The 27,181-nt window shown below is 43.5% G+C and overlaps 1 protein-coding gene across 4 annotated transcripts in view; it reads right to left on the bottom strand.

Annotated features, from left to right (window-relative positions):
- CUNH18orf25 (chromosome unknown C18orf25 homolog) overlaps window positions 1-25,821 on the bottom strand; it is a 44,060-nt gene extending 18,239 nt beyond the window's left edge. For 2 of the 4 annotated variants that reach the window (XM_027885545.1, XM_027885536.1), the window contains exons 1-3: window positions 25,708-25,821; window positions 24,036-24,177; window positions 9,327-10,143 (exon numbers count right to left, since the gene is read on the bottom strand). In XM_027885545.1, coding sequence (XP_027741346.1) covers window positions 9,327-10,050 — 724 coding nt within the window. In that variant the 5' untranslated portion in view covers window positions 10,051-10,143; window positions 24,036-24,177; window positions 25,708-25,821. Of the gene's footprint in view, window positions 1-848; window positions 3,001-9,326; window positions 10,144-24,035; window positions 24,178-25,587; window positions 25,615-25,707 lie in introns of those variants that run through there. The other 2 variants (XM_027885521.1, XM_027885528.1) reach the window with 2 other exon arrangements.
- Window positions 25,822-27,181: the final 1,360 nt, after the last annotated feature.

The following is a 27,181-nucleotide window of genomic DNA, read 5'->3' as shown; positions in this document are numbered from 1 at the left end:
GGCAGAAATTTCACTGGCTATGTCCCTAATTAACTTATTATCCATTTATGAGATTCATATATAAAGTTGTTTCAGTCTAAGTGATAAGTTCAGCTGAACTCCTTACACAGTTTGCTCTGAAATACCTAATTGCTCTCTATATATTATTTTACAAAAAAAAGTTAAGGGCATGCTTACAGACATACACATTAAAAGAAACCAGTCACTGCAAAAAGCTGCTTCTGCATGCAGGGGAAGATTTATAAAGCTGTCATGCTTTAAAATATGCTGCTCTTACTGTCATCATAAAGGTATTTAAATATATATAGATAGATAGATAGGAAATCTATGAACACCAGAAGGATCCGTTTTGGTGATTTTTTTAATATCAGCAAATACTCTTCCCTGAAAGACCTGGTATTTTAAACAGATGAGGACAAGTTGATCAAACTGCAATCAAGCACAGAACAACTCATTTAACTTTTACCTGAAATGCACACAATTTCAGACAAGAGAGTTTCCTAACAAGTCCATATCAAAATCTTTGTATAAAAAATTATGCATGAAGGTGATCTCGAAAGAATTCTATCCCAGTACTTAAAAATTATCTCCTGCATAGTCTTTCAAACTGTTACTCTGAAAATAACAACAGCTCTCTAACCCAATTTTCTTTTAATGAAGGCATCACATATTTAAAAACAAAAAAAGTAAGTCTATGACAAGAACAACATTAAAACACCCGCGATACTACTATGCTGATAACAAAAAGCATTTCTTGAGTTCCTGTTACGGGTTTGATCCAAACCGACACATAAATTGATGGAAAAACTCCCACTGACTTCAGGGAGGGGGGGGGGGAAAAGCAGAGCTAAAGGAGACCTACAGGGTTCTCTTTACTTAAACTATGTCTACGCACACCTTCAATTTCCACTGTAAGAATTTCGATTTTCATTTGCATTCAAAACTTTTATCAAGTTCTACCTGATGATAAATATACATTTTTTGGTAGCTACAGAGAAGTTACTTCCCATGAAGAAAGGCCTTAATGCAGAGGTGACCAAAAAAAAAATCCCTGTGTGTAACAACAGTAAGAATTAAACAGAGACTTCTAATATACACTTTAAATTAATCCTACTTTAAACATCACAGCTTTAAGCCTGCCTATTCAGGATAACTATTAGTATATTAAGACAAAACAAAACAAAAACAATCCACACAACAGCAAATGCTTGCATTATTTAAATGAAACTAATGCTCTGGCATTCCCCATCACAAGTAAATAATGATTTCAGTGGCATTCAAGCATGGTTCAGTCTGACCCAGACCAGCAGCCCTTCAGACCACCATGGTGTTTACTTATCTGGCTGTCAAGCCTCCCTTCAAATTCCTGTGCCAAGAATCAATCCATCCCCCTTGACTGGTGCTTATCTTGGGGCAGACAGGACTATTTTTACTCCAGCATGAAGGATGTGGTTTGTCCTTATATACAGGAGGGAAGCAGCAGTGCTTTGTGTGCACAGGTTGGGTGGGACTTATCTCACCTCAGTCCAGCCAGGAGTTATCTCTTATAAACTGCTGATAAGGGGAGGTCTGGACAACTAATGGAAGAGAAAGGCCCTGCTGGGAGATATCCTCAGTAGGGGCTTATCTCTTCCCACTGACTCAGGAGGAGAGGCAGGGAACAGCAAACTGGACACCTGGAATTAGTGGAGATGACTTCCACCCAAACCACACACACACACACACACACATATATATATATAAATATAAATATATATACACGTGTGCCTATTTGTGCACACAGTTCAAGACAGCTGCATCTGTAAGCATGCCATGTGCAACACAGCAGTGACATTGATATAAAAACAAAAACTCTGGACAGAAAATTAACTACTACGTGGGAGAAAAAAAAAAAGTAAAAATCCACTGTGTACAGTTGTTATATATATATATAGCTAAATATTTAAGGTAAGCTTATTTCCTGCTTCGGCCCAAAAAGGAAGAAGAAAAAACTGATGTGTGACGTGTTCAAGCTGCAAAACTTGTGAGCAAGCAGAGTTAAGGAAATGTCACGGGTCTGCATCTAGTCTGGGTCTCTAAGGTACTTTACCTCCTTAAATATAAAACTTATTTCCTTATATAAATGTTTTAACATGCAAAAAAAGGGCATCTGGGTGAATACCCTGAATGCTCCTATTGTAGCAAACATAGCTCTACTGCTTTTGGGGTATCTAAACAAGGATCCTAAGTTATACTTTCCCAAGTCTGGTGACGAAAGCTTAGGGTGGTTCCCCTCCCCAACACCTTTAAAGGTGTTTATATGTGTGTGCTGGCACATGCATGTGGGCATACTGTGATTTTTTTTTTATTTTTTTTTAAACTACACATACTCTCTATAAATTAGAAGTGACCAAACGATACCATGGCAGTAAAACCCAAAAGAGAAAACAAAACAAACATATACAAAGAGAAAAGCAAACCTCATTTTTTCAGCATAATCCAAAAATAACATCAAGGTTGCAAAGATCTGATTTTCTTCCCCTCCGCCCCCCCCCCCCCCTTAAGTTTATGATTGATTCACATCAGGCTCTGCAATATTCCCATTCTCTGGAAAGACAGGTGGAAAATTGTTATTAAAAGTCGCTGGAAACTCCAGAGTAGCATCCACATTCTGATAGCCCACGTAAGAATTAAACGACTGCTGAGGAAGTACTTGGCTATCAGGCATCTGTATGAAAGCCCCTGACTGTGTGGTAGGGGGGATTCTTTGGCCAACTAGTTGGATTTTAGGTTCCCTGGGCTCCAGTTGCTGCTTGCTCTCTTCGTCCGTGTCAAGACGGGTTAGCTTTTCTATCCACATGCGGAATTTCTCCTCTGTCTGCCTCTGCATCTCGGCAAAGCAGTTCATGGCCTCTTCCAGGACATTGCCTATGCAGTTCCTATCCCACACGGTGCCCCTGTCAAGCAATCCTGGAATTTCCCTGGTCGCTTCTCCAGATCCCCCAGCACGACTGAAGCCAGCTTTAAAGACATTGAGGCCATTTGATAAGTCATCGTTAAGTAAGAACAAAACACTGTTTTATTAAGGCATGTTAACTCAGGAAAACAGCTTTGCTAATTCTGCGCCCGGGATACGACAACATGAGAGGAATTAGCAAATATTAAGCAACGGTCAGAAAAAGGTAACGTTTTACACTCACTGAGGTTATAATAGAAATTTTGGCTTCGAAATTATTTTGATTCTAGAAGTCTCAGGCAATTCTGTCACAAAGGTCTGGGTTTTTTTTTTTTTCCAATAAATAAACCAAACTACTCCAATTCCCTTGCAATTTCTGTTTTGAATTCAAGTGAAGGAGCAAAAAAAAAAAAAAAAAAAAATTAATACATGTTCAGTCCTGTCAAGCTGCGATCCAAAGTGCTACTGTTCAACTGATAAACCTGAATAATTAATTGTGTGCGTTTCACTTACACACTTGAACCCTTTTATGACGGGACTGTTAAACACAGACAAAATTGTACACGAGATAACAGAGATAAAGGCTGGCATGATAGTGGCTGCAGCACCCAAAGCAGCCAAGCAGCCCAAAGCTCTTGGTCCGGTTTCGGAAAGCACAGCCAGTGAGGATGAGGAGAACACACAACATCAACATGGGGTAATTTGTGAGAGCTGTGCTAACACACGAGAGGTGAGAGCAGCCTCTGCCCGGTGTGATGGACACAGCTCCATCACAAGGATGATCCACACAGCAGCAGTCTGGATTGTCCTCACTCCAGCCTCACTCCAGCTAGGACCACGCCCTCCGCCGGCATTCCCAGAAAACAGGGAATGTTTGGAACGGAGTCCTCCCTCCTGCTATCCATCAAAAAGATGTGGGAAATTAGTCGCTTTGCGATTATCAGGAAGAAGTTTAGCGGCAAAAGGGCCACCCTCATTACCTCACTCTTCGTATCAGTAACAAAAGGCAGTGGTATCTGTATTTTTAAGCTTAAGAGTTCACTCGGGAATTATCCAGGAAGCAAATAAAACCTTCAAGAAAACAGAGCTCTGTACCTGTTTGAGGAGTCATAAACAACAAATGCGTGCCGTCCAAACACACCAAACGTTACCTCAGGTAATTCCAAAGCAAGACAAGCACCACATTAAGCACAACGAAGCAGCCACAGAACCCGACAATTTAATATGTAAATGTGAAACTTGTGGCATCCTCTCGCTTTAACAGTAATAGAAAATAACCTAAGAATGAGAGAAATTATTGCACAGCCTAAGCAAATATTTACTAATAAAAACATAAGGCACTAAATCTTTACTGGGATTTCACTGTGTACCTGAAATTGCAGTATTACTTAAACACCACATTCTTTTTAGGAGCTATTCAAATGAGGTACACACAGGTCCTTCAGTAACAGCTAAAGAAAGACCAGGATTATTTTCTTATTTCTGAGCAGTTACAAAACCCCCTAATTTTCAAGTCTTTCTCCCCCATCTGTTTACCTGTCAAACAGGCTGGAAATTCAGCATTCAGGTCCTCTGCTCAAAAATAATTACTTTATAGCAACTAATTTACATCCCTCCAACAGCATTTTAAGTAAAAATAATTATGCAATATGGTACCTTATTCCTAAAAGATGGGTTGGTTATTTTTGTGTATTCAATGGTTTTTTTCTCCTGTTCAATTACTCCTAGTAGCAAACATCCAATATAATGCAGTTTATTTTTCATTAGTCAGGGATCTTATCCTAAAATCAAGGAACAAATGACAGTCTTATTTCCATAGACTTATTAATAGGTAATGTTAAGTTTTAATTTATATTTAATTTATTACAATTTAAGTAAAAACTATTGATGGTGATACGTGAGACAACCTATCGGGGTTTTTAAAGTTAAGAATGAACTAGAATGGTCAAAACTGACAAAATTGTTTTGTAAACTGAAGAAACTATGTATTAAAATATATATAAGCCTGCAATACTATTTTTAAAAGGCACCAGTCATAGTGCATCTATAATTTATAGTAGCATCAATGTTTCAAATGCTTCCGTTGCAATTATTATTACAAGCCTTATTCAATCTTTTCTTTATTTCAGGGTTAAAAAAAAAAAAAATTAAGCCAAAAAAGCATTTTTATATTCTAAAAAAATGCTAGCATTTATTTAATTGGTCCCTCCTCTGTCTATAAACTTAAAACTCTCTAATATGTTTTTTACGTTATGCCACATTTACAGGTGAAGAAATTTGCAGTCACAAAGGGGTCAGAATCCAAGATTCATATCCTATTTTCAAGGCAATTCCTCCTGCAAAGCAGCACCTAAGAAAGGCCCCAACACTGTCTCTTTATGAGATCTATTAGGTACTGACCAAGTATTAACCAAATCCAAAGTTAATTAATTTAGGAAGTCCGACAACTTAAAAATTTAAGACATGCTTCCCCCGTCATTCTAACCAGCAATGGTTGACTCCTCTGTGTCATTTACGCTACAGATTTCCAAAATTAACATCTTACTGCAAATCACTTTTAACAGACTATTTTTTTTTCCTATCTTTTAAATGTAATTGTCATTCTGAGTTGCTTGAACCAAATTCATCCCTTGCAAGATGCTTCTTCGAGGGTCTGTGCACAGTTCTTGGGAGGAAGGAAACGTGGACACAGTGTGCCCCCCCCTCTTTGGGTTTCTAAATACCAAAAAACTCTTGGGTTTGGTTTTGTTTTGTTTTTTTTTAGCAAAGTGAGCTGCAATTTTTTCAACATCAACACTCAAACTTTCTAACAGATTTTTCTGAAAGCCTGGAACATGAGTCACCCCCACTTCAATTCATATTTTTCCGAGTTGTAGAAAGCACAATGGTGGTGGAATGCCAATATTTTTGCATTTTTAAAAACCCCTTCCTTCTTCCAAGAATGAAGTGTTTACAGAGAAATAAATATTAATTCCCAGACTTGCTCTAATGCCAACTGCATTCAGAGTTAATTTGCAACATCAAAAGTGAGACTGTTTAAAGGAATAACTTCCAGCAGCAGCAAGTCTAGCAGAACCTATTTGGGACTTTTATGCCATCTTTGCACGGTGTTTAAGAATGGTAAAATCCCAAATGCCAACAGAGAGGCTCAGTCCCTAAAAGGTAAAAAATTGCTTCTCATCTGCAATAATCCAAAGATCATGGCATTCCCTGAAATGAAGAGCCCAAGTTTACGACTGCTCAGGTCAGCGAAACAATCCCCATGAGCACACATGAAGTTTAGACCGAGCCTGTATTTTCAGGTGTGAAATAACACCACAGGATGCATTCAGAGTAACACAACTTACATTGCGCTTATCTCCTGGGCAGCTCACAGCACTTGTACTGAAGTACCACCAGCAAAATCTCAACTCCTCAATCTTTCCTGAGCAGGAAACCAAGCCTGCCACTATTTTAATCCGCGGTACAGTTGAGTTCAGCAGAGAGAACTGACTCTCTGTCGCACAAATGCTCTCCTTAGCATCTCCATGGCATTATTTTCACTCCACGTTTCCCTCACCTTACAAATTCAGCCAAATGTATTTCAGAGCCAGTGATGTTGGACGGTTCAAAAAAAGGTAACTGCACTATTTAAATGGAAGAGGTTTAGTGACACGCCATGAAAGAGCACTGTATTCTCAAATGTGGCAGCTTAATTCTCAGACCACACACAACCAAACTGGCTGCTGTACCACTCCCTGTGCCGGTAATTTAAGAGCCAGAGTATGCGTAACCTTTGTCATGAAGGCCACATTAACTGTCACTAAAAATTTTAAGAGCATCTCTGTTGGCAGAGCTATTTTTCAGACAACAGATGGTCGAAAATGAGCCCCGACTGTAAAGTGGTGTTGAGTCAGTAACCAACACTGCGGCTGAACTGCCCAAATGCAGGCAGACTGAGGGGAAGGGAGGCTACCTGGAAAACTCTTCTGCATCAAGGTGTACAGACTTCTTTTAAAAGTAAAGGCAAAAGTTTCTTCACGTCCTGACACTGGAGTTGAAACCTCTCTCTCAGCTTTCCTCTGTGTGCAGAGGACACACAGGGCCTGAATTTCTGGGAATGCTTTTTTAATACCCTGAATTATCTTCTACCTACATGTCCGTTCCCTGAATTTTGAGGACAGTGTTATGCTTAAAGTGCACTAAAATGGCTTTCTAGTCACAAGAAGGATTTCAGTATTTTGCCAGCTCCAGGAGGAGAGGTCACAGATGGCACGTGAACCCACCACTGGGACGGAGCTCTGCGAGTCCGACTCCGGCTCGCAGCTCCACTGCACCTCTTACAACCCACAGGCAGCACAGAATGCATTTTTTGGAGGGCCAGGCTTTGCCCTCATCTCTACAGAGAACAATTTTCTCCTGGACTCATGAACTGTTTCCCGCAAACCAAAGCCGTTCCTACTTAAAGGAGAAACCTCAGCGCGGCGGGTTCACGTCGCGCCAGGTGGCACCAAAAGGGCAGCTCAAGGGCTTCCATGTCGAAAATGGAGCTTAGCATCAAGCAGATGACACATGCCATGGAGTGAGAGCAAATGTTAGTGTGCCCTGGGATGGTTTGTGCGCTGCAACACCTCGTACTGCAGGTTGAACTGGGCTCTGGTGTCATCACCACTAAATTAAGTCCGTCCGTGCGATGGGATCTTTGCACCACAAGCACCTCATGGTTAAGACCAAGAGCCCAGTGAGACACTCAAAAGTGCCCTGGAATGGTTTCATGTCTCTGCAAAGGCAGTCAGAAATCCAAGCAAACCAGAAAATACCATGTGGTGCCTTCCGGTTCACGAGGTACTTTTATGACTTAAAAAAACGTGTATGACCTGAAGGATTTATTCTGTGAGGTTTGGATTTTTTTGAGAGGTGGGGAGGAACTGATCCCAAAACTCAATGCAACAGTCTTCTTCAAAAGGCTTTCAATCAGGCTTTAATTGCCCAATGTTTAAATATAATGAATAAAAAGGTACAAGACCATGAAAGCTAGCAGCCTAAGTACTAAATTGGTAAAAATAATTTTAGATCTCTATTAAAAGTTTACTACACAGTAATTATAGGAGGAGATTATGCCTTTCCCAGACTTTCTAAAAATAAACACTTACTTCCTTTGTGCAACCTGCTTCCTAGCAGGTGTGGGAAAAACGCCAGTTTTCATGGGGACAGCATCATCCACCATAATCAACTCAGTCAAAACAGTCATTTGTAAAATCTGCTGCAAATATTTTAAATAATTAATCTAGCAAACATTAGTTCAGCAACTTAATATTGCAGTTTTCCTTTAAATGTTCTTGCCCTTTGTAAGATTTCTCTCAAAAAAAAAAAAAAAAAACACAAAAACAAACTAAAAAACCAAAAAAAACCTTCTAGCACAAGAGGCAAAAAGGCATGTAACCCAGTAAAAATTGGCAAGCCAAAGGGTTTATTTTTATGTGATTTTATTTCTGATTGCCATATGAAGATTGCCATATGATGATGGTTCTGTGGTATAATATGCTGCAAGAATAATTCACATAAAATCCTGTCCACGGCACTTGAGGTAATAAAATAACAAAGACTCAGCAAACAAGAACCTTGAAGAATTCAACTTTCTTTTGCTAATAAAATTACAGGAAGGCCTCTATAATTTGCTACCTCCCATCTTAACCCATATGTGTCAGAAAGCTAAAAGTGTAGAAATTACTGAACCTTAGGACATAGCAAAACTGTAGCAGCTCTGTCTAGGATACTGAAAATTCAGGTGTGAATGTAGCTTGGGCACCTGTGTAATCATGTTTATATCCTAAAATAGGTGACCAGCTGCAACCTGCAAGAACTTAAAATAAGGCTAAGCAGGCTTGTCATGCACTGACATGTCGAGCTGAAAGCACAGAAGAAGTGCAGTAATGGCCAGGGCCTTGCTGTAACACAGGCAGGAGTTGCTGTGCCATTTCTAACACAACTGCCAAGCTGTGGTCTTCTTACACTAAAGCAAAGCTGGCCACTTGTCTTAAGAATTAGATTATCGCCATCTAATGGGATTTGACAGCACTGACAGGAGTTCATATAGGCTTACAAAGGAAAAAGATCTGAAAATTCCAGAATTCAAAGGTAGTCCTTCCTCCCATTTACCATCACTATGCTTTCCTGGTGTGCAAAAGTGCACCAAAACCTCAGAACAGATCCTAAAATTTGCCCACGTCTCGTTTACACACTGCAGTCTTCAAATTTACACAGAGCTGCAGTTCTCCTGTTTTGTTTTGTTTTTTGTTTTGTTGTCTCAAGCGTCACTCATCTAACTTATAGCATGACAGCTGAGAAACGGTGTCAGGCGCGGTTTTTTTTTTTTTTTTTTTTACAGTTCAGTTTAAAAAACATCCTCTACCTGGTATCTCTGCAGTGATTGTCTTGCTGCTCCCTGAAACCTCTTCGTCGTCGTCGGACGAGCTGGTGCTGGAGTCGCAGGTCAGGTCGCTGTCGCTGGTACTGCTGTCCTGCAGCAGGTTGTACTTCTTGCGAGCAGCCGCCTCCCGCTTCTGCCTCAGGAGCCGGATCCTCTCCTTGTGCTTTTGGCTCCGGTGGCCCTTGGCCTTGGTAACTCGACCATTCTGCTTGTCGCTGGACTGTCGGTTTTTCTTGGCAGCCATCATTGACGTTTCGCTCTCGGACCTGGATCTCCTGGATTTCCTCCCAGCCGCGGACCCGGACGCCGCAGAAGGGTCTCCCTCTGCAATAGCTTCAGTTTGACAGGGCTCGTTCTCTTCCGTGGAAGACAACGTGTCCGAGTCAGCCAAATGCCCGCTGGAAGAAGGGGAGAGCATGCAGTGATTGGAAGAGTCACTCTCATACACTCGGCCGCCCGCTGGCTTGTCGCTCTCCGTGGATGCCAGCTGGGACTCCGAGGAGTCTCGCCGCAGTTCCATCAGCAAGCAAGGCATGGAAGAGAGCACTGCAGAGTCAGCTGCAGAGGGCATGCTGTCCTTCTGGGTTTGCGCCTCAAGCTCTATAGGTCGGTCTTCATCAGGAGCAGTCTCTTGCTTCTCGGAGGCCTTTGGTGGAACTTCTGAATCAGCAAGTTCTTCAGCTTTTCCCACTGCCTCCATCTTCATTGCAGAGAAAAAAGGTCCTCCTGGTCTCAGAGCATTGGGCACAGGATCTGGAAGAGTGGGCAAACTAGATGTGGTCTCCGGGAATACAGCACCCTGCAAAGGGACAGAAAAGTAAGAATAATTTAAACAAATGGCTCACTCATCCCTGCTCTCACAGCATTACCTAAACAACCCACTGGTTCACAGAATCCCAGAATGGTTTGAGTTGGAAGGGACATTAAAGCTCATCCAGTGCCACCCCCCCTGCCATGGGCAGGGACACTTTCCACTAGCCCAGGTTGCTCCAAACCCCGTCCATCCTGGCCTTGAACACTTCCAGGGATCCAGGGACAGCCACAGCTTCTCTGGGCAACCTGTGCCAGGGCCTGCCCACCCTCACAGCAAACAATTCCTTCCCAGTATCCCGTCTCAGCCTGCCCTCTGGCAGTGGGAAGCCATTCCCTGTGTCCTGTCCCTCCATCCCTTGTCCCAAGTTCCTCTCCAGCTCTCTTGGAGCCCCTCGAGGCACTGGAAGGGACTTTGAGGTCTCCCTGGAGTCTTCTCCAGCCTGACCACCCCCAGCTCTCCCAGCCTGGCACCAAATTCTTCCTTTGTTTTTACACACCCATGAAAGATGGTACTGGAGACACATTAAACATGGTTCACTTCACTGGAATAATCAAAACAGATCAGAAAATAATAAAAATATTTCTGAACTCCTACATTATAAAATGCAATCAGTATGTTATAACCAACATATGTTGAACTTCTTCACCTAGACATTTAAACATATTTTAACAGAGAATTTTAGTCCTTCTAACAACACCAGCTTGAAAATTCCCAGACTTGGCAGCATCCCCCTAGACAGACCAGCATATAGTTCAGTTTCCATATCTATGGGAAATCTACTTTCAGCTGAACAGGACCTCGACCTCATAAAACTACAAAGCTTTTCTGGTGATTTTTCGAACTGTACCAGCGTGACATGGGTGAAGTTTCATTGCATAGAAACTGAAGAAGCTGCTGAACATCACAGAGCAAGACTTCAGACACCCTCCTTTTCCAGTGGAACTGCTCTGCCAGTTGACCTTTAAGTACCCAAAGACTTATTTAAAAAAGAACTGGCATGAAGTGCTACTAAATCATCAGAGACAAGGCTATAGGCACCTGTCTTTGGAGGCATTAGCTACATGGAACACAGATTTGCTCTCAGGCAAGAACCACCACCTTGGTGAGCCTCCTAAAGATGTCTTAGGAGTATCTAACACACCACCTGAGAGCTCCTTGAGCGTCTCCCAAACAAGTCCTGGTTATATGAGAACCTGAAGGCTGACCTAGTTGCTCTCAGATCCGTCAGGAATGCAGCATCAAGTAGTAGGGACGGCAGGCAAGAAACATTATCCACCCACACCGGTATCCTGCATTTTTCTACAAGTTATAGTTTAATAAATGGCATTGCTTCAGTGCAAATACAAAGCCCAAGCTGCTTATCTGATTGATAACTTGAATGTTATCTACCAAAAAAAAATACCTGAAGCAGCCTCAAGGAAATTTTGTTTGAGAGATCAATAGTTATCATTCTACCTTCATTATTCACACTTTCACCTAAATTTTCACTTGGAATTCAACACACAATAAAGAGCTTTCAACTACCACATTCGCTTGCAGATCAGTGGTATGGAACAAACCCTTTATAGGTTCAAAGGTATAGCAAACAATAAATTTATGGCACTTCAGAAAACAAAGTGTGAACAAGAAAAAACGGCAGTAAGATTTAATCTAAAAAAAAAAAAAAAAAAAAAAAGCACTTCTGCAGAGAAGGGCAATCAGTAATTGAGCATCCTGAGGAAACTTGGATGTTTTGGAGGTATATTTTTTCTGCACCTTGACAATCCTTCTTCAGTGTCCTGATCCATCCCAGGATGCCTGTTATTGTCCATATGTAATTATATGTAGGCAATCTCCAGTACGATATAAAGGTACCTCCCTGCTTCTAAAAGGTGCTTTGCCAAGCTCAGCTTTGTCCTGCCCGCCCTAACCCACTTTGAAACCCCATTTTTAAAGAATACTAAAATAGAGTTCGTGCTTCCTCCAGGCTAATGAACAGAATGCTGTGTGGTGCAAGGGAACCATGAAAATACTCAAAGGACAGGAACACCAGTTAAGGAAAGAGGGGTTGGTTTATATCAGACAACACAGGGAAGAAAGATGGAGATGACAAGACTAGGTCTGCTAAATATAAGGGGAAGAAAAGCCCAAAACCCCAAGCAGTAAACGCAGCTTTTTCCTTCCAAAAAGCAGAATAAAATGCACACTGCAAAATACAGGAACATACATATGAAGAAATATATTTGTGAATACTTGCACTGAGTAAAACTCTCACAAAAGCAACTTGAAAGAAGAATTTCTGGAGATAGCAACTTAATATAAGCAGTAAATATCACGTAGGAACAACTTCTTTCCAAGGCCACAGAAAAGCATCAGCAAACCCAAATGATGAATACACACGTTCTGAGGCATAAATGCATCTCAATACTGTAACAAAATCAGGATTTCTACCATAATCCATTCAGAAATCTACATTATCCAATAATTCTCCTACAACACAGGTGACAACTGAACGACTGGCCAAGACTTCTGTGCAGTGGGATTTGTATTGCACCCGGTAGTGCAAATCCCAGCTTTGCTCTGGTCATGCAGTTTGAAATGAAAAATACCTTCTCTAAGAGTTCTGAAATGTACAGAGAGGGAGAAGAAAAGGCTGCTCAGAGAGAAACCAGAAGCGCATTAGCCTGGCCAAATGAAAATATATTTAAATAATCACACTAATAACTGCAGAACAGCTTCTGCCCTATTCAGCCTTTTAGCCCGGGGAGCACAACAAAGGGAGCTTGACAGGAAGCTAAAGGGCAGCCAAAGTGAACTACAGGCTTTTTTACACCATTGTCCTACTCAGGAACATCATTCACCTTGCAGCTCCCAAAGGGGGAGTACAACACCTGTACCTGCCTTTCCATGTCTCCACCCTAAGAGCCAGAAAAAAAACAAGCCAAACATTTCACCCACACGTTGCCACCTTGTTAACAGCCTAATTACAATGATTTTATAGGATTTTTTAAATTATTAAGTCGGATCTTACTTTAACTACTCCAGCCACACTGGTTTAATCCATCACACAGAAATCAGTGAATTATATTTTCAGTGAGTTTGCAGCACAGGGCAACAACACTGGCTTGTGTTTCCGTGTCCATGGAAAAAATACCTTCGCTGGTGAGGCCTGTACTCTCCAGGCCCCTTGAACTGGTTATTTAGACATCACCAATTCCTGTATTAGTATGTATATAAATCAGAACTTTGTCTTTCTTTCACTGGAAAAAGAAAATCCAGCATGACTCAAACAGACTTTGCTGCAGGGAGGAACACAGACAGTTCAGGGGAAAATATCGGTGCCAAGGAAAGCCTCATCCCAAAGAGGGAAAAAAAAATGTACTTATTTAGTTCTACTTGAGAAATGTACAGATCAGCAAGAAGAGACTATATTTAAAAACTCCCATTCCCTTCTTGCCACTTACTTTTCCAGCAGCATTACTAGAAAAGGTAGTCTCAAGGTGGTGCTAGAGAGAGACCATTTTTTTTACTGCAACGAGAACGCAGCACTGAAGAGTAAGTTGTGACACTTGCAGACACAGATGGATACCTAATTAGACACTGATTGGAAATGTCATTCTTTCACTAATCAACAGATACTGCAATGATGATTTTAAAAGCCAATTCTGTAAAAACTTCTGTGCTAAAATTTCTCCAACAGAAAATACATTATTTTCCAGGCACACACAGTGTGCAGAAAATTATTAAATCATCTAACTGTACCAACACCTGAGAAACATTTTGAAATGGTGGACTCATTTCTAAAAGCACATCATTTGTACACAAGGAAATGTGCAGTTCAGTGAAGAAATCCAGAAGGATTTTGAAGGTCAGGTTAGCAGAGACAGCCCTGCCTCTCCAATAGGTGGCTGCCACTAACAAGGATGAGTTTTGTCCCTTACTACTCTTTTCCCACCTAATTGTGACTGCACAGTCATATTCCCTCCTTTTCACCAGAACCCTTTCATGGGCAGGTTCCTTTAACTAAGACAGTAGAAACCAAAATGACATTTTCTGCCAGACCAGTCAGGAAGAAGGGAAGGGAGGGCAAGTAGATAAAAACATGATTAAAAGCAGAAAAAAACCCACATAATATACACCACTGCACAAAGAGCTATACTGAAGATGGCAGGTTTCCCCACAGCAGAGAGGCATCAGATCATAAAAATAAATAATTAAATAGATTTGCAGAGCAGCAGATCAGCTGCAGGTGGGTGCCTCTGGAGAGGGACCCTGAGCAAAGAAATCCCCAGGCAATTACACAACTTACGCACCAGCCCCTCAGGCTCATCATCCTTGCCTCTGCTCCTCTTTGGTTTGGGGTCTTCCAGATCTGTGGAGTCTCCTATCGTGTCCACATCCATGTCCATGTCCATGTCCATGCAGTCAGGCTGTTTAACCTCTGTGGAGCTGCAGCTGTTGCTGGTGGTCAGACCTGATCTGGTCTGAGCTTCTGGTGCTCACTGGCAGGGCAAATATAACTAAAAAAGCCCTTGGCTCAAGGTAATCAGCTCTGAGCAACAACTAAAACATCAGTGTGTTATCAGTGTTCCAAATGTACTAAAGACAAAACACAGCTCTGTATCACTGCTAGGAGGATTACCAAGGAAATAAACTCCATTCCAGAAAACATCTCAAGGTGTTAAGTTCGCAGCTTGCTGTGAACTCTGAGGTTGAAGGTTTCATCAAATCCAGCTACCCAGGCCAAGCAAACAGCAAACTGAATCATACAGCACTGTATATTAGCAGTTAGAATGCTCCTCATTCTAGTTACAGCTTATTTAAGCTGAACAAGGAATATCTCTCAAAAGTCTTAAATGCTTAACAAACACCATGACATCTTAACCTTAGTTGTACATTGCTATTTTAGGTGCTACTGAACAGATTAATGGTAAAGAATGCCCATTTTGTACAAAGTGAGACAGCTCCTTTTTTTTTCAGAAGCCGTGGACAGGATGGATTCTTACTTTGCAGGTACTTCCTTTTTCACAGCAGCCTGCTGTTAAAATCACTTTAGTTTATTACTAACACATTCCCTCTTAATCAGAGTCCAAAAGACCCCTGCTTATCACCTTCTTCTGCAGACTCTAGCAATTGTTTAAATGGAAAAAGTTATCCAGCAGAACACTGCCTTTTAGTGCCATTTTAGTTAGTGCTGAAAGAAAACAATTTGAACAACCCACCTCCTCTCACTACTTGCCATTTATTTGCAGCTGTATTTTTTTTTTAAATGAGAACCTGTACCTATATTATTGCAGGAAATAACATCATGTATGTTCTCCGTGCTTTTGTGACTACATAAATGAAAAGTTAAACTGTACTGCTGCATACAAGTTTCTTGTTGAGAGTCCATAGCTAACTAGAGATCCTTCCAGATCTTTCCTGCTCACAGTTCCAATGCCACGGAAGTCAGTATTTTCATCTAAATCTGAATATATGTTTGCTATTTATATGAAATTAAATACTACAATGGCTCATTCTTACACAAACAATCATTTCCATCACCAGTGGATTACATTACCTCACGCAGATGAGCACAGATGGAATAAATCAGAGATGTGAAAGAGGTAATGACAAATGCATACAACAGAGGCTAATAAAATTATGTAAAACAACTGACTATTTTTAAAAATGCAAACACACAGGCAAGCTCATCAAGAACACTGAATGTAACTTGACAGACTGTGTATCTGGGGATGGTGGGTTAGGAAAGGACAGAAGCAGCACACAGCCCGGGCTGACTGTAAAGCACAGTTCATGTCAGCTTCCTAATGCAGGAAAAACTTCTGGCAAAAAACAAAGTTATTCCGTCTTCTGACAGAAGGACACATAACCCAGAAGGTGAGAAGTGCTAATGAACCTGTCCACTTGCAAAGCTTCACCAAAAAAAAAAAACCATGTAGGTGCAGCTGTTTGTTGGTCATGCTTTTTTTCCCCCTTCCTGAATCGCCTTGTTTTCCACTAAAAGCTGACACTGAAATAATCAATGTACTCACCAGCAACATCCCAGTACAAACAACTCATACAAATATCAGAGAAGCACAGAGTGGTCTGGGTTGGAAGGGACCTTAAAGAATATCTTGTTCCACCCCTTGCCTTGGGCAGGGACAGCTACAAGACCAGGCTGCTCCAAGCCTTGTCCAACCTGGCCTTGCACATTCCAAGGAATGGGGCAGCCACAACTTCTCAGGGCAAATTGTGCCACAAGGCACCACCAACTATCACAGGCGATAATTTCTTCCTAACATCTCATGTAAACCTGCCCTCTGTCAGCTTACAACCATTACCCCGCACCAGGCAGCAACATTTCTAATTAACTGAAACAGCATCAATCCAAATAATTAGGCCTCCATCAGAAAAGAGTGATCTGCATCCAGACAAATGTAGAAGCACCAACGCTTTCTGGACCTCCCAGCTCGTTCAGTTCCTCCCCTAGATACCACACATTCTTTTTTTTTTTTTTTTTTTTTTTATTATTATTTTCTTTTTTAAGTGTCACACGTACCCGTGCACTTAAAACAAGAGGAGTGAGACCAGCACTCACTCAATTTAGCTCAAGACAGTTGACTCAGCTCTGTGTGGATGTGTGTGCACGATGCTCCACAGCAGATTTTTCATAACACTGAGCCACCCCCATGGGGATACTGTGTAATTTATATAGCGTTCCTTTGAAAATGCTGCCCTAAAGCTGACTCACTGGCATACAATTCTACCTAAGGCACATTTCTGGGAGTGGAGCTGGCTCTTTATCAGATGATTCATAAATCAGGCCTGGTAGCAATCCCAAATAATAGGAACCGACATGGTAAGAGAATTGCAGTGGAAAACAAAAGAAGAAAGGATTAAACTAATGCTCTGTTTCAACTGGTTTTGCATAAATAAACAAAGGTTAAAAATAGGCTGCACCTACTGGGTGATCAACAGGCTGCATATACAAATTATCCAAGACTGAATACAAATTACAAGTTTGTGTGTTAATACAAAGCTTTGCGGAGCATCCTTTGTAATCTTGAAAAGAAACACTTTTCATCCTAAATAAGAAGCAAGACTTCACATTTAAATATAGGTTTTTGCATTGTAACACTTAATGCACATATTACGTCTCCTTCAGAGGAAAGGTAACTATCAGCTATGGTTTAGTTTCACAAGTCTGCACACTGGCTTCCCAAAACATTCACCAGTTGCACTGGAATCCCACAACAAAAAAAGAAAACAGTCCTTGCACACAGATAAAAGCACCCCCAGCCAGCTGCACTTAACCTTCTAAAAATCTCACTTCTTTAGCAAAGCAAACCCGTTTTTCTCAAGGGCACAGCAATTCAAAGTCTGCAAAGCTCTCTACCCCAAGAATTAGAGGGGGCATATCTTTACTACTACCTGTTCAAGGTGGCTCACTTTTAATTTTCTTCTATCAACAAAACTAGTGGCAGAAATCAATGCTAGGACAGCCATGCTTTGTTTCTTTTTCTCTCTGCGATGTATTAGCTTGCAGAAGATCACCCTACTGAGGATCATCACACAGCTGGAGCCCCTTTTTCTCAGATACTGAGTTCAACAAATCTTTCCACTTTACCTCTCCATTCCCGTTACTCGAAGGAAATGTGTTCTGTGCTTCCTCATTCTGTATAAACAGACCTCTTCTTCTCAAGAAATGTTGGTCTGTTGTTCTGCCTTGGTCAAGAATGCTCACAGAAAATGCTCACAAGGAAAGCCGCATCTCAAATTGCCTGAGCAAAACAGCAGCAAATCAAGCCTAATTTTCAGAGCACAGCTTAAGAACGTTTATCTGAGATACCCTGGAAATAATAAACATTGTGTTATTCACTAATAGCTCCAATTGGCAGGCCAGGACAACTGCACTGTAACTTCAAAGCAGTAAATCCATCTCAGCAGTGCAGTATTCCCAGGATCACAAGGATTGGAAAATACCTCTAAAATCATCCAGTTCAACCTTCAACCCAAAACCACCACCATATTCACCACTAAACCATGTCCTCCAGTGCCAGACCCACACATTTTTTGAACACTTCCAGGGGTGGTGACTCCACCACTTCACCATCTTCACCTCTCCGTTTCCCTGAGATTCATTCTAGAAGGGCTTGTGCTGTCTCCCACAAAAAATCAAGGCCAGCCCATCATGGGCAGGCACAAATGTCCCTCGCTTTTTTGTGCTGTTTGGAAATCTCAAGGCAGCAATGAGTGCCACGGGACAGGGGCTGCAGGGAGCCTTTAATCCATCCCACAGACCACTGACACTGAAAAGAGACTGTGAGCACCCACCAACTCCTGTAACTCCACCTCCCAGAGGAAAGCTGTGCACCTGGGCTGAAATCAGAGCCAGGACCCAGAGGGGCAAGCAAGACATCTTACACAGCAGGCAGCAGCCAGGGGCCTGGAGCAAGGCAGAGCACTGGGGATTCACCAGCTCTTTCCAAACAGGGCTCCAGAATTGCACAACCCTTGACATCAGGACAAGAGATGCTCTCAGGAGATAAGTTTGTCTTGTTTTGCCAAGTTCTGGGTAAAGTTCCTTTCCAGGACCCGTTGTGGTGCCCACCCAACCCCACCCAACCGACACTACCACCTTCAGGTCTGTCTCCTGGGCACTTCCCAGTCACTCTCTGGCATTTCCCCACCTCTCAGAGCCATTCAAGAGCTCAAAACCCTGAACTAGACTTGCTCTGGATTTACAACAGCCATTTAAACAAAGATGAGTTATGAGATACTAAGTAACTCTACAGTTTATAAATATTTTATGATCAGACCTTTTTACGCGTCTTTGCCACGGGAAATAAACAAAACCAACCCTCGGGAATTTTAAAGCTTCAAATACTTTAATTCAGCACTAATGAATGTCTTTGCCTTAAAGCAGTATCTTCCTGGCACAGGGCAGTAACATACCCATTTTATGGTCTGGCCAACTGAAGATCAGGTGACGCGCCCAAATTCTACAGGCAAGAGCTGCAAGCCCGACAAACCCTGACCCCAAGTAATTTTCTCATCCACAAATCCACTAGTATTATTAATTTCTTTAATTATTAAGCTAGCAGTGTCATCTAAATATTGCAAAATGAATCCTCAGCAGGAATACCACTGAAAAATAAATGGTATCACTACACTAGAGGCAAAGCCACGAGGCATTCAAAGGATGAAATTCGACAAGAAGATACCAACTCCTGTTGGGCTTTTCTTGGCACCAAACCCCTTGACCTGTTTTTGGCCAGTAACAAGAGGTGCTGATTGATTTTCCCACCCCCCTGATTGCTAATAACTGATACCACAGTCCTCATGTGCCCAAAGGGCTCCTCAAAGAAGAAAGCACTTGTGACACAGGTCTCAGTGTGAAGCAAACACAGGATGGTTCTACAAACGAACAGAAACTGCTTGGGGTATTTCAAAACAACAATGTGTGTTATGAATAATGCCTCTAACATGGGTTTTACTATCAGACACCTTCTACAGTATTTGCTCCCATCTGGCAGTAGAGAAGGAAAAATCTGAGCTTGCCTTCAAGAGGGCAACAGACAGACCAGGAAACAGACATTTCTTTCCCACAACACACAGAAGAACTTTGCATGTATTTGACTACAGAAATTAAACAACAGTATGTAACAGGATACCAAGAAAATTAAAAGGTAGTTTTCAGCACTGCCCTGCAAGTACTGACAGGAGCAAAAAGAACATCACACAACCGCCTCCTCTCCCTTCCCCCCTCTAAAGCCCCCATGACTTACTTATCCATAAATAAAGCACCATTTACCCCAAAATTATTTGTTGCACTATTATTCCTGTTTAGGAGAAAGTGGCTCAGCTGGCAGAACTTTCTTCAGCATAAAACTAATCCTTAGCAGCAGCAGACATAAACTATATAAACAGCTTTCCCGGCAAAAGGGATAGATAGAAGAAAAAAAAGAGCATCAAGTCTGGAGTATTAATTCAACCCCATTCCATTCATTCAGCATAGTCTTATTGTTGCTGCAAGGTGGCAAGTTCCACACAGACAAACAGTGAAATCCACTACAGATGTTAAAAAGTAGAAAAAACCACTTTCCTCCTGTAAAACAAACAAGGGAAATTGAGGTGAGGTCTACAGCTAATTATTGAGGGCTTATGAAGTTAACTCTGGCAAGATATTCAGTGGATTTCCCTTAGCTTAGTTTCATGGTATTCAGCAGTTTCTTACAGTGAGCAGATCAAAAGCCCATGAATTGCCTTTTAAGATGACTTACTTAATAACAGTAAGTGGAGCCACGAAAAATGAAATTTTGCCTTAAAGGCTTTCTAAAAAATAGAAAGAAAATGCCCAAAGAAATGTGTGGGGGGGAGTTTTATGACTCCTCACGGATTCTGCACAGTGCTCATCAATAGGTGTTACCAGCCCTGGAGGAACCCCAGCCCCTGACAACTCAAGTTGTATTTATCAGCAATGGGCTCATGGGCACTGCTACCCACGAGCCCATTCTTTCCCACAACGACAACTTAATTTCCAAAAGACCTCTAATCAAACACAATGAGGCTCCAGACTACCAGCACTTCATCCAACTTGCTTAATTAGTTGAGACAGCCTCCAAACCATTGTATTTCCAACCACAAATTGCGAATTAGCAGACAGCCTCCCTGAGCTACTTTTCAGGAACATTTTTCCCTAAACTGCCTGATTATTTAGAACTGCCCTTCTGGCAAGAGATGGCATTCCAAGAGAGCATGAACCAGGGGAGCTAGCTGAGGATTCAGGAGAATTACCAGCTGATGGGAAAGCCTCAGTGCAAGAGAACAACGCCGTCTCAACCTTACCTGGCTATCACACCATTCCTTTTTGCCTCAGGAATTTTGACAGTACCATCGGAGCACACAGCACTGACCTCACATCGCTGCCATGGAAATGCAATATTCCCAATGAAAAACAAATTACTGAAACGGTAATTGCTTCATCATGCAGACAACTGGTATTATAAAGCCTGGCTCTTACTTATTCCCAGCTCTGCTACTGTGAGTCACTTGGCCTCTACCCATGTTGGATCTGCCTTCTCAAAATAAGTCGTGAAATGCTAATGATCAAGCACCACAGAACAAGACATTAGAGCAGAAAGGCAGCAAGAGGAACACTTATCCAGTCGAGGTCTGGCTCTTCCTGCTCATTTCCAGGAAATTCTGAAGCATCAAAGCAGAAGAGCATTGTGCAGGACACTACAGAAGCCTCACTATAATGTCGAATCCATGAATCACATACATTGCAACAAAAATGCTGGCTTGAAAGAGTCTGTCTCTAAACACTGGAGTTTAATTAAGAAGTGACCACATGTTCTGTTTATGATTCAAAAGTTGTCAGATTGAGTACTAACAGCTTTTAAGCTGTCTTAGAGAGCGTAAGGTGTGATAAGACTGAAGCCTGTACTCTATTGTGCTACTTCAATCCATTCCTGAGCGCTGGACAGACAGACCACATGGTCAAAGCGACACAAAACCCCTAAATACCTTGTTAAATAAAAAGGAATATTAGGATGGATCACTCTGAACCTAAAGCTGACTCACCTCGTGACCACTGCCAAGTTACTTGACCTCCCTGAGCAGTTCAGTAATGCTGTTACAGTACACGGTGTAACAGCAACACCTGCGCCACGGAGCCACATCTCATTTCCAGTCCTGAATGAGTAATCCACGTGTGCCCCAACTGCAGGGAGCCACTCACAGCCACGGAGAAACTGCTGCAGGCTCCATTCAGGCCGATCAGACACGGGAAGAGGCAACGCTAACGAGTGGGAACAGACAACCACACATTTAGATTCTAACCCTTAAGCAGTAACGCCGTGCAAGTGACAAGGTATCAGTCCCTCAGCTTAGCTCAGACATGCTCAGAGAAAGCAACTGCAGAGGCTATCATTTACACTGTGTGCACATTTTCACATACAATCCCTTTCATCCAGTTCTCTTTCTGCTTAGAATTCCACATTTGTACACACTGGATTTACAGGCTCAGGACTGCAGTATGCATTAAAAACGTGGAACAAAGATGTGGAAGAAAGTTATGACTTTTGTGCTGATTTGTGTTGTTCAAGTTCCCTGCAATAATATCTACTGCCACAGATCGGTAACAGTTCTGTGCTAAAGTTAAAGGCTTAACTCCCACTTACGTGCTGAACACTTATTTTGGTTCTGGAAAACCAAAAGCTGCTTCCTTTCCACATAAGCCTCAGGTCACCTCAGAGCATCAGCACACACTGTAACCAGTGTGCTTTAACCCAGAGCTCTTTCCCAGCACTGTGCCTGTTCCCCTCTCCCAGTGCTGTTTCATTTTCAGCTGCCCGTTGCCACTAGCAAGGTTCAAGCGGGCAAAGACGGATTTCAAGTTTTAGCACTTCTTTTCCAGAGTGCTCGCTCTGAGGTGCAAGTTACACACTGCTAGCTAGGGTGTTTAAATCTTTCACTGCGGTCTAGTAAATGTGTTTTAACTCTGCTGCTCAGCCTCTGCCAGTGTTTAGAGTTTTTTAAGTCAGTCAACTGCAGATAAAAAACGAGAAGCTGAGATTGATCACAAATCCAATTCTGTCGAAGCGTACCATCAGCACACTAACTCTGAAATGTCACAGACAATAACATGAAGGTTGCTTGAAACAACTTATTTAAAGAAGTCTGCAAAGCTTTCAATATCACCAGGTAATGGTGGTATTCTGGTCAGAGGGTAACCAGCCAGGTGGATTACTTGCTCTGCAGCCACCTTCACTGTGTGGTACGTAGAGACTCCCATCTCATTAACAGCTGTTTAAGTGAGATGCTGATATTCAGGTGGGTCATGGGTGGCACATACATCCTTGGTGCAGGAGGCAATTGATGTGAGAACATACAAGAGAAAGTGAAGAAAAGTGAACAGAATCCACGCAAAGAAGCCTGCATTTCAAAGGAAAATACACATCAAGGAGAGGAGGGAAGCAGAGGGGAGTGTCAGGACAGCCAAGGCAATTATTTCTTGTTGCTCTGATCAGCTTGCACCAACTTATGTCCTTGATGTTTAGTGTTCAAAGCCCCTCAAGACAATCTGTATCTACTTTTTGTTGGTTCAGTCTCACCTTACCTCATCAATTCCCACCTCCTCCACAGCGCCCGTTTGTCCAAGGCACCCACACATCCTTCCTACCTCTCCTTTATCAGTCAGAGCAGGGCTTGCCCTCCGTGTGTGTCAAGGCCATTCTCAACTGCCTTGTGGTTGGCTTCAGGTTCCTTCCCTTTTCCCCTCCCTCTGCAGGACCGGGTTTAAAGCATCCACGCCCTCCCCGACTGGTTTGTGCGCCGTGATTCCCACCGAGGGCTGCTGCCCCACCGCACACACCACACACCTGAGTGTGTTAAGGCCACAGCCCTCTCCTCCTCCTGATTTCTCAGGAATTTCTCATCCCACCTCTTCACGATGCCGACCAGCAATTAGGCTGAAGAGCAAACAGAAACAGTCGACACGGTGTAATTACAAATTCAAGTGCTCGAAAATGAGTCAGAACTGCTATCCCCGCACTGGAGGGTGAAAAGCAGCTGCTCAGGCTCACGTACTGCCTTCCATCACCCACAGGGTCCCTCCCCGCTGTTTCCCCAGACAAAACATCAGTGTCACCAGAACTACAGAAAGCTGTGTTTTATTGGCTTTCAGTGGCCACATAACCATCCCCCCCCCCCCGCCCCAACCTTCTGGAGCTTCTTTTGCCAGCACCAGGCCTGCCCTAAGTCAGCAGAGGTGAGAAGCACTCAGAATGCTCAAAAGTCACTGCTGCCAGACAGATGAGCTCTCCACACTTCACCTCACTGCTTTGGTACTGTACCACATACACAGGAGGGGATGTCTGGGTTCAGCAAACACACAACAAGCAACTTACTGTTCTCCTCAGAGCTTGTTAAGAACCTTTTCCCTCCTCAAAGGCCACGTTTCCCTCCTCCAGGGCAGCAGGGAAAGCTGTGCTGTTGTGACTGCCTGACTTCCAGCTCTGGTACCACAGGAACAGCAATTACAGGTGTTAACTAGGGCAGGAGAACCACACCATGGAGACCTCAGAAGAGCACCATACTCAGTTTTCATCTCAAGGTCAAACATGTTTTCAATAGGCTTATGCAACATTAAGACACTTTTAAGAGAGAGATTTTAAATTTAGCATTTGTTTGCTGTTCCAAGGGGAGAGCTATTACTGTTTGCACTCAAACTTTTAGCTTGAAAAGTGGAAATGGGGTAGTCCTTGCCCAAAAGGAAAGCTATTACTTTGTCTGATGCTTGACAAGTACCAGAGGAGATGTAAAACCAAACAGCATCTCCAGGAGGGAGGAATTAAAAGAAACTTTACCTTTTTAAAGCGATGTTCATGCGTTCAAAGATTTACTTATTCATTTTTAAAAGCTAGAATTACCTGACAGTGCAAAAAGAAAAAAATAAATAAACCAAACAGGACTGTCTTATGCCACAGCATCCTGACACACAAGTTTTTTTTCAGCCTTTGAAGTGGTGTTCAGTACTTTGGGCTGGTTTAAAGGGCACAACCAGTCGTAACCAAGACCCTGTTTGACTTAAGTTACTTAAAGTATGGTTTCACCAAGGTATCTACAAACTTTAAGGCAAGTTGCCCTGTCCCACTGTTAACAAGGACAACTGGATGCTGCTTAACAAAGGTGGAAGCAAGGTAAACTTAAAAAAAAAAAAAAAAGCCCCAAGTCTTTAAAAAGCAGCCTTTTAAGTGGCTGCCCAATAACCTCAAGGCAAAGAAAGTTACAGTAGTGGAACTGAGGAAATAGTTAAAATATTACAAGTCTGCCCAGGCTGCCTTTTTTCCCGTTTTTAAAAAGGAACAAGTAGCACAGTTAAGTTTTATATTCCCCTCGGATGCTGTGTGGCTCAGAGCCACATCTGCAACCCATTAGACGTCAGGAGCTCAAGGGGAACCCGGGACAGATGCACGGCGAGCAACTTGAACTTTCTTTCCGTATAAAAACCGGGGTTCCCACCAATGGAATACACCACCAAAAACAAAACAAAACAAAACAAAACAAAACAAAACAAAACAAAACAAAAAAAACCCCAAGCAAACAAACAAACAAACAAAAAGACCTTAGAGAGGCCAGCCCCGGAGCAGTTACACCCGCCGTTATTCCAAGGGGGCTTCTCTCCCCCAACAGCCCACACGACTTGAAAAGCCGTTACCACAAAAAAAAAAAAAAAAAAAAAAATTTAAAAAAATATTAAAAATATATATTTAAAAAGGGCACTTTTTGATAAAAGTCCCGGTGAAAGACAAAGCGGTCCGGGAGCTTTCCTTCCACCGGGAATCTCCACCCGCCGGGTCACGGCGGCACCAGGACCAGGGATGGGGCCGGGACAAGGGGCGGGACTAGGAGGAGAAGCAGGAGCATCCCCGCAACACCCATCACCCCCCGGGCACCCACCCTCGTCCCGGGGGATGCGGGGCCACTCCCGCCGGTACCGCCCATCCCATCCCATTCCATCCCATCCCACCCCATCCCCGCGGGCTCCGGCCGCCCCCCCGCCCCCCCGGCCGCACTCACCCGCTGGAGGCAGGGCCCCCCCAGGGCTCCCTGGCGGGGGCAGCGGCCGGGGCATGGGCAGGCGGAGCGGCGGGAGCTGCGGGAAGCGCCGGGAAGCGCCGGGAATGTCACCGGGGCCGCCGCGCCGTCACTTCCGCCCGCCGGGCCCGGAGCGCCGCGCGGGGCCGGGCCGGGACACAGCGACCCCGCGCGGCCGGAGCGGGAACGGGAGCGGGAATGGGAATGGGGACGGGAATGGGGACGGGAATGTCTGTGTCATTGTCACTGTGTCTCTGCCTCTGTGTCTCCGCGCCCGCGCCATCATCGCTGTGTCATTTGCCACTGTCCCTGGGTCACTGTAAGTCACTGTTACTGTGACAGTCACTGTCCCTGCCCCCGTGTCCCCCTCCCTGTGTCAGCGTCCCCGTCCCTCTATCACTGCCACTGTGTCACCGTGTCACTCACACTGTCACTGTCCTTGTCACCGTGTCACTGTCACTGTGGCAGTCACTGTCCGTGACCGTCTCCCTGACCCTGTGTCACTATCACTATCACTGTCACTATCTCTATCACTGTCACTGTCTCTATCCCTGTCCCGGTCGTTATCCCTGTCACTATCCCTGTCACCCGCACGCCCCAGCGCCCCTCACACGCTCCCGGGAGAGGCACTCTCTGACTCTGATCTCCCACTGATCGCCTCCAACCCTGACCCCGGCGATCCTGCTTCTGCGCTCCCCGATATCGCAGAATCACAGGATCGTCAGGGTTGGAAGGGACCTCCGGAGATCTTCCAGCCTGAGCCTGAGACCGGACTCAGATCCGAGCCCCGGGGGCTGGGTGGGGGAGCCGTGGGTGTGCAGTCGGTGCCGCGTTTGTAACGCCCTCGTTAAACATCGTCCTGGTGTTTCCTAATCGGAGCATATGGGTTCGCACCCCCGGGGCGTGTGTGCTGCACAACCCCACGGTGCATTGCAGGTAGCGCCCTGCGGTTGGGAAACGGCGCAGCAATCGTTTCGGCACACTCCCCGAGTCCTGAGCAGGGCTGCAAACACCTGGGAAGTTTCGGGAGCTGAACATTCACCGTGCAGCTGCTCGTGGCACAGAACCAGTCACAGATAGCAGAGAAACATGTATGCATCTACTACCCACACCACCACCCGAACCATGCTGGGAAACACAGACAGCACGTGCTACCTCACAAGGATTCATTGTGTTGGGAGAAATAGAGACGGGTTCAGGTAGAACTAGAGCCGCGCGTTTGGGAATTCGTAGTTCTTTTTTATAACAGTATTTTAAAGATACTCCTCACCAATTATGTAAAAGACTTTCTTTGCAAGGAAGGTGAATGCACTATTTGGGGTGTCAGCGTGAGGGGACACACTAGTAAGATCCATACCTAAGGAAAAATAAAACCTTCTCTGCGTTGGGCTGCTGGAAGCTCGGATCCAGAGCCTGCTCCCATTTCCCATGCGGTGCCATGAGCTAACACCAACCT

Source organism: Empidonax traillii, unplaced genomic scaffold, assembly GCF_003031625.1.
Source record: "Empidonax traillii isolate 1590-97213 ecotype Southwest subspecies unplaced genomic scaffold, ASM303162v1 scaffold10:size5872457, whole genome shotgun sequence".
NCBI classification, from domain to species: domain Eukaryota; kingdom Metazoa; phylum Chordata; class Aves; order Passeriformes; family Tyrannidae; genus Empidonax; species Empidonax traillii.
This window is presented reverse-complemented; position numbering and strand designations above follow the sequence as displayed.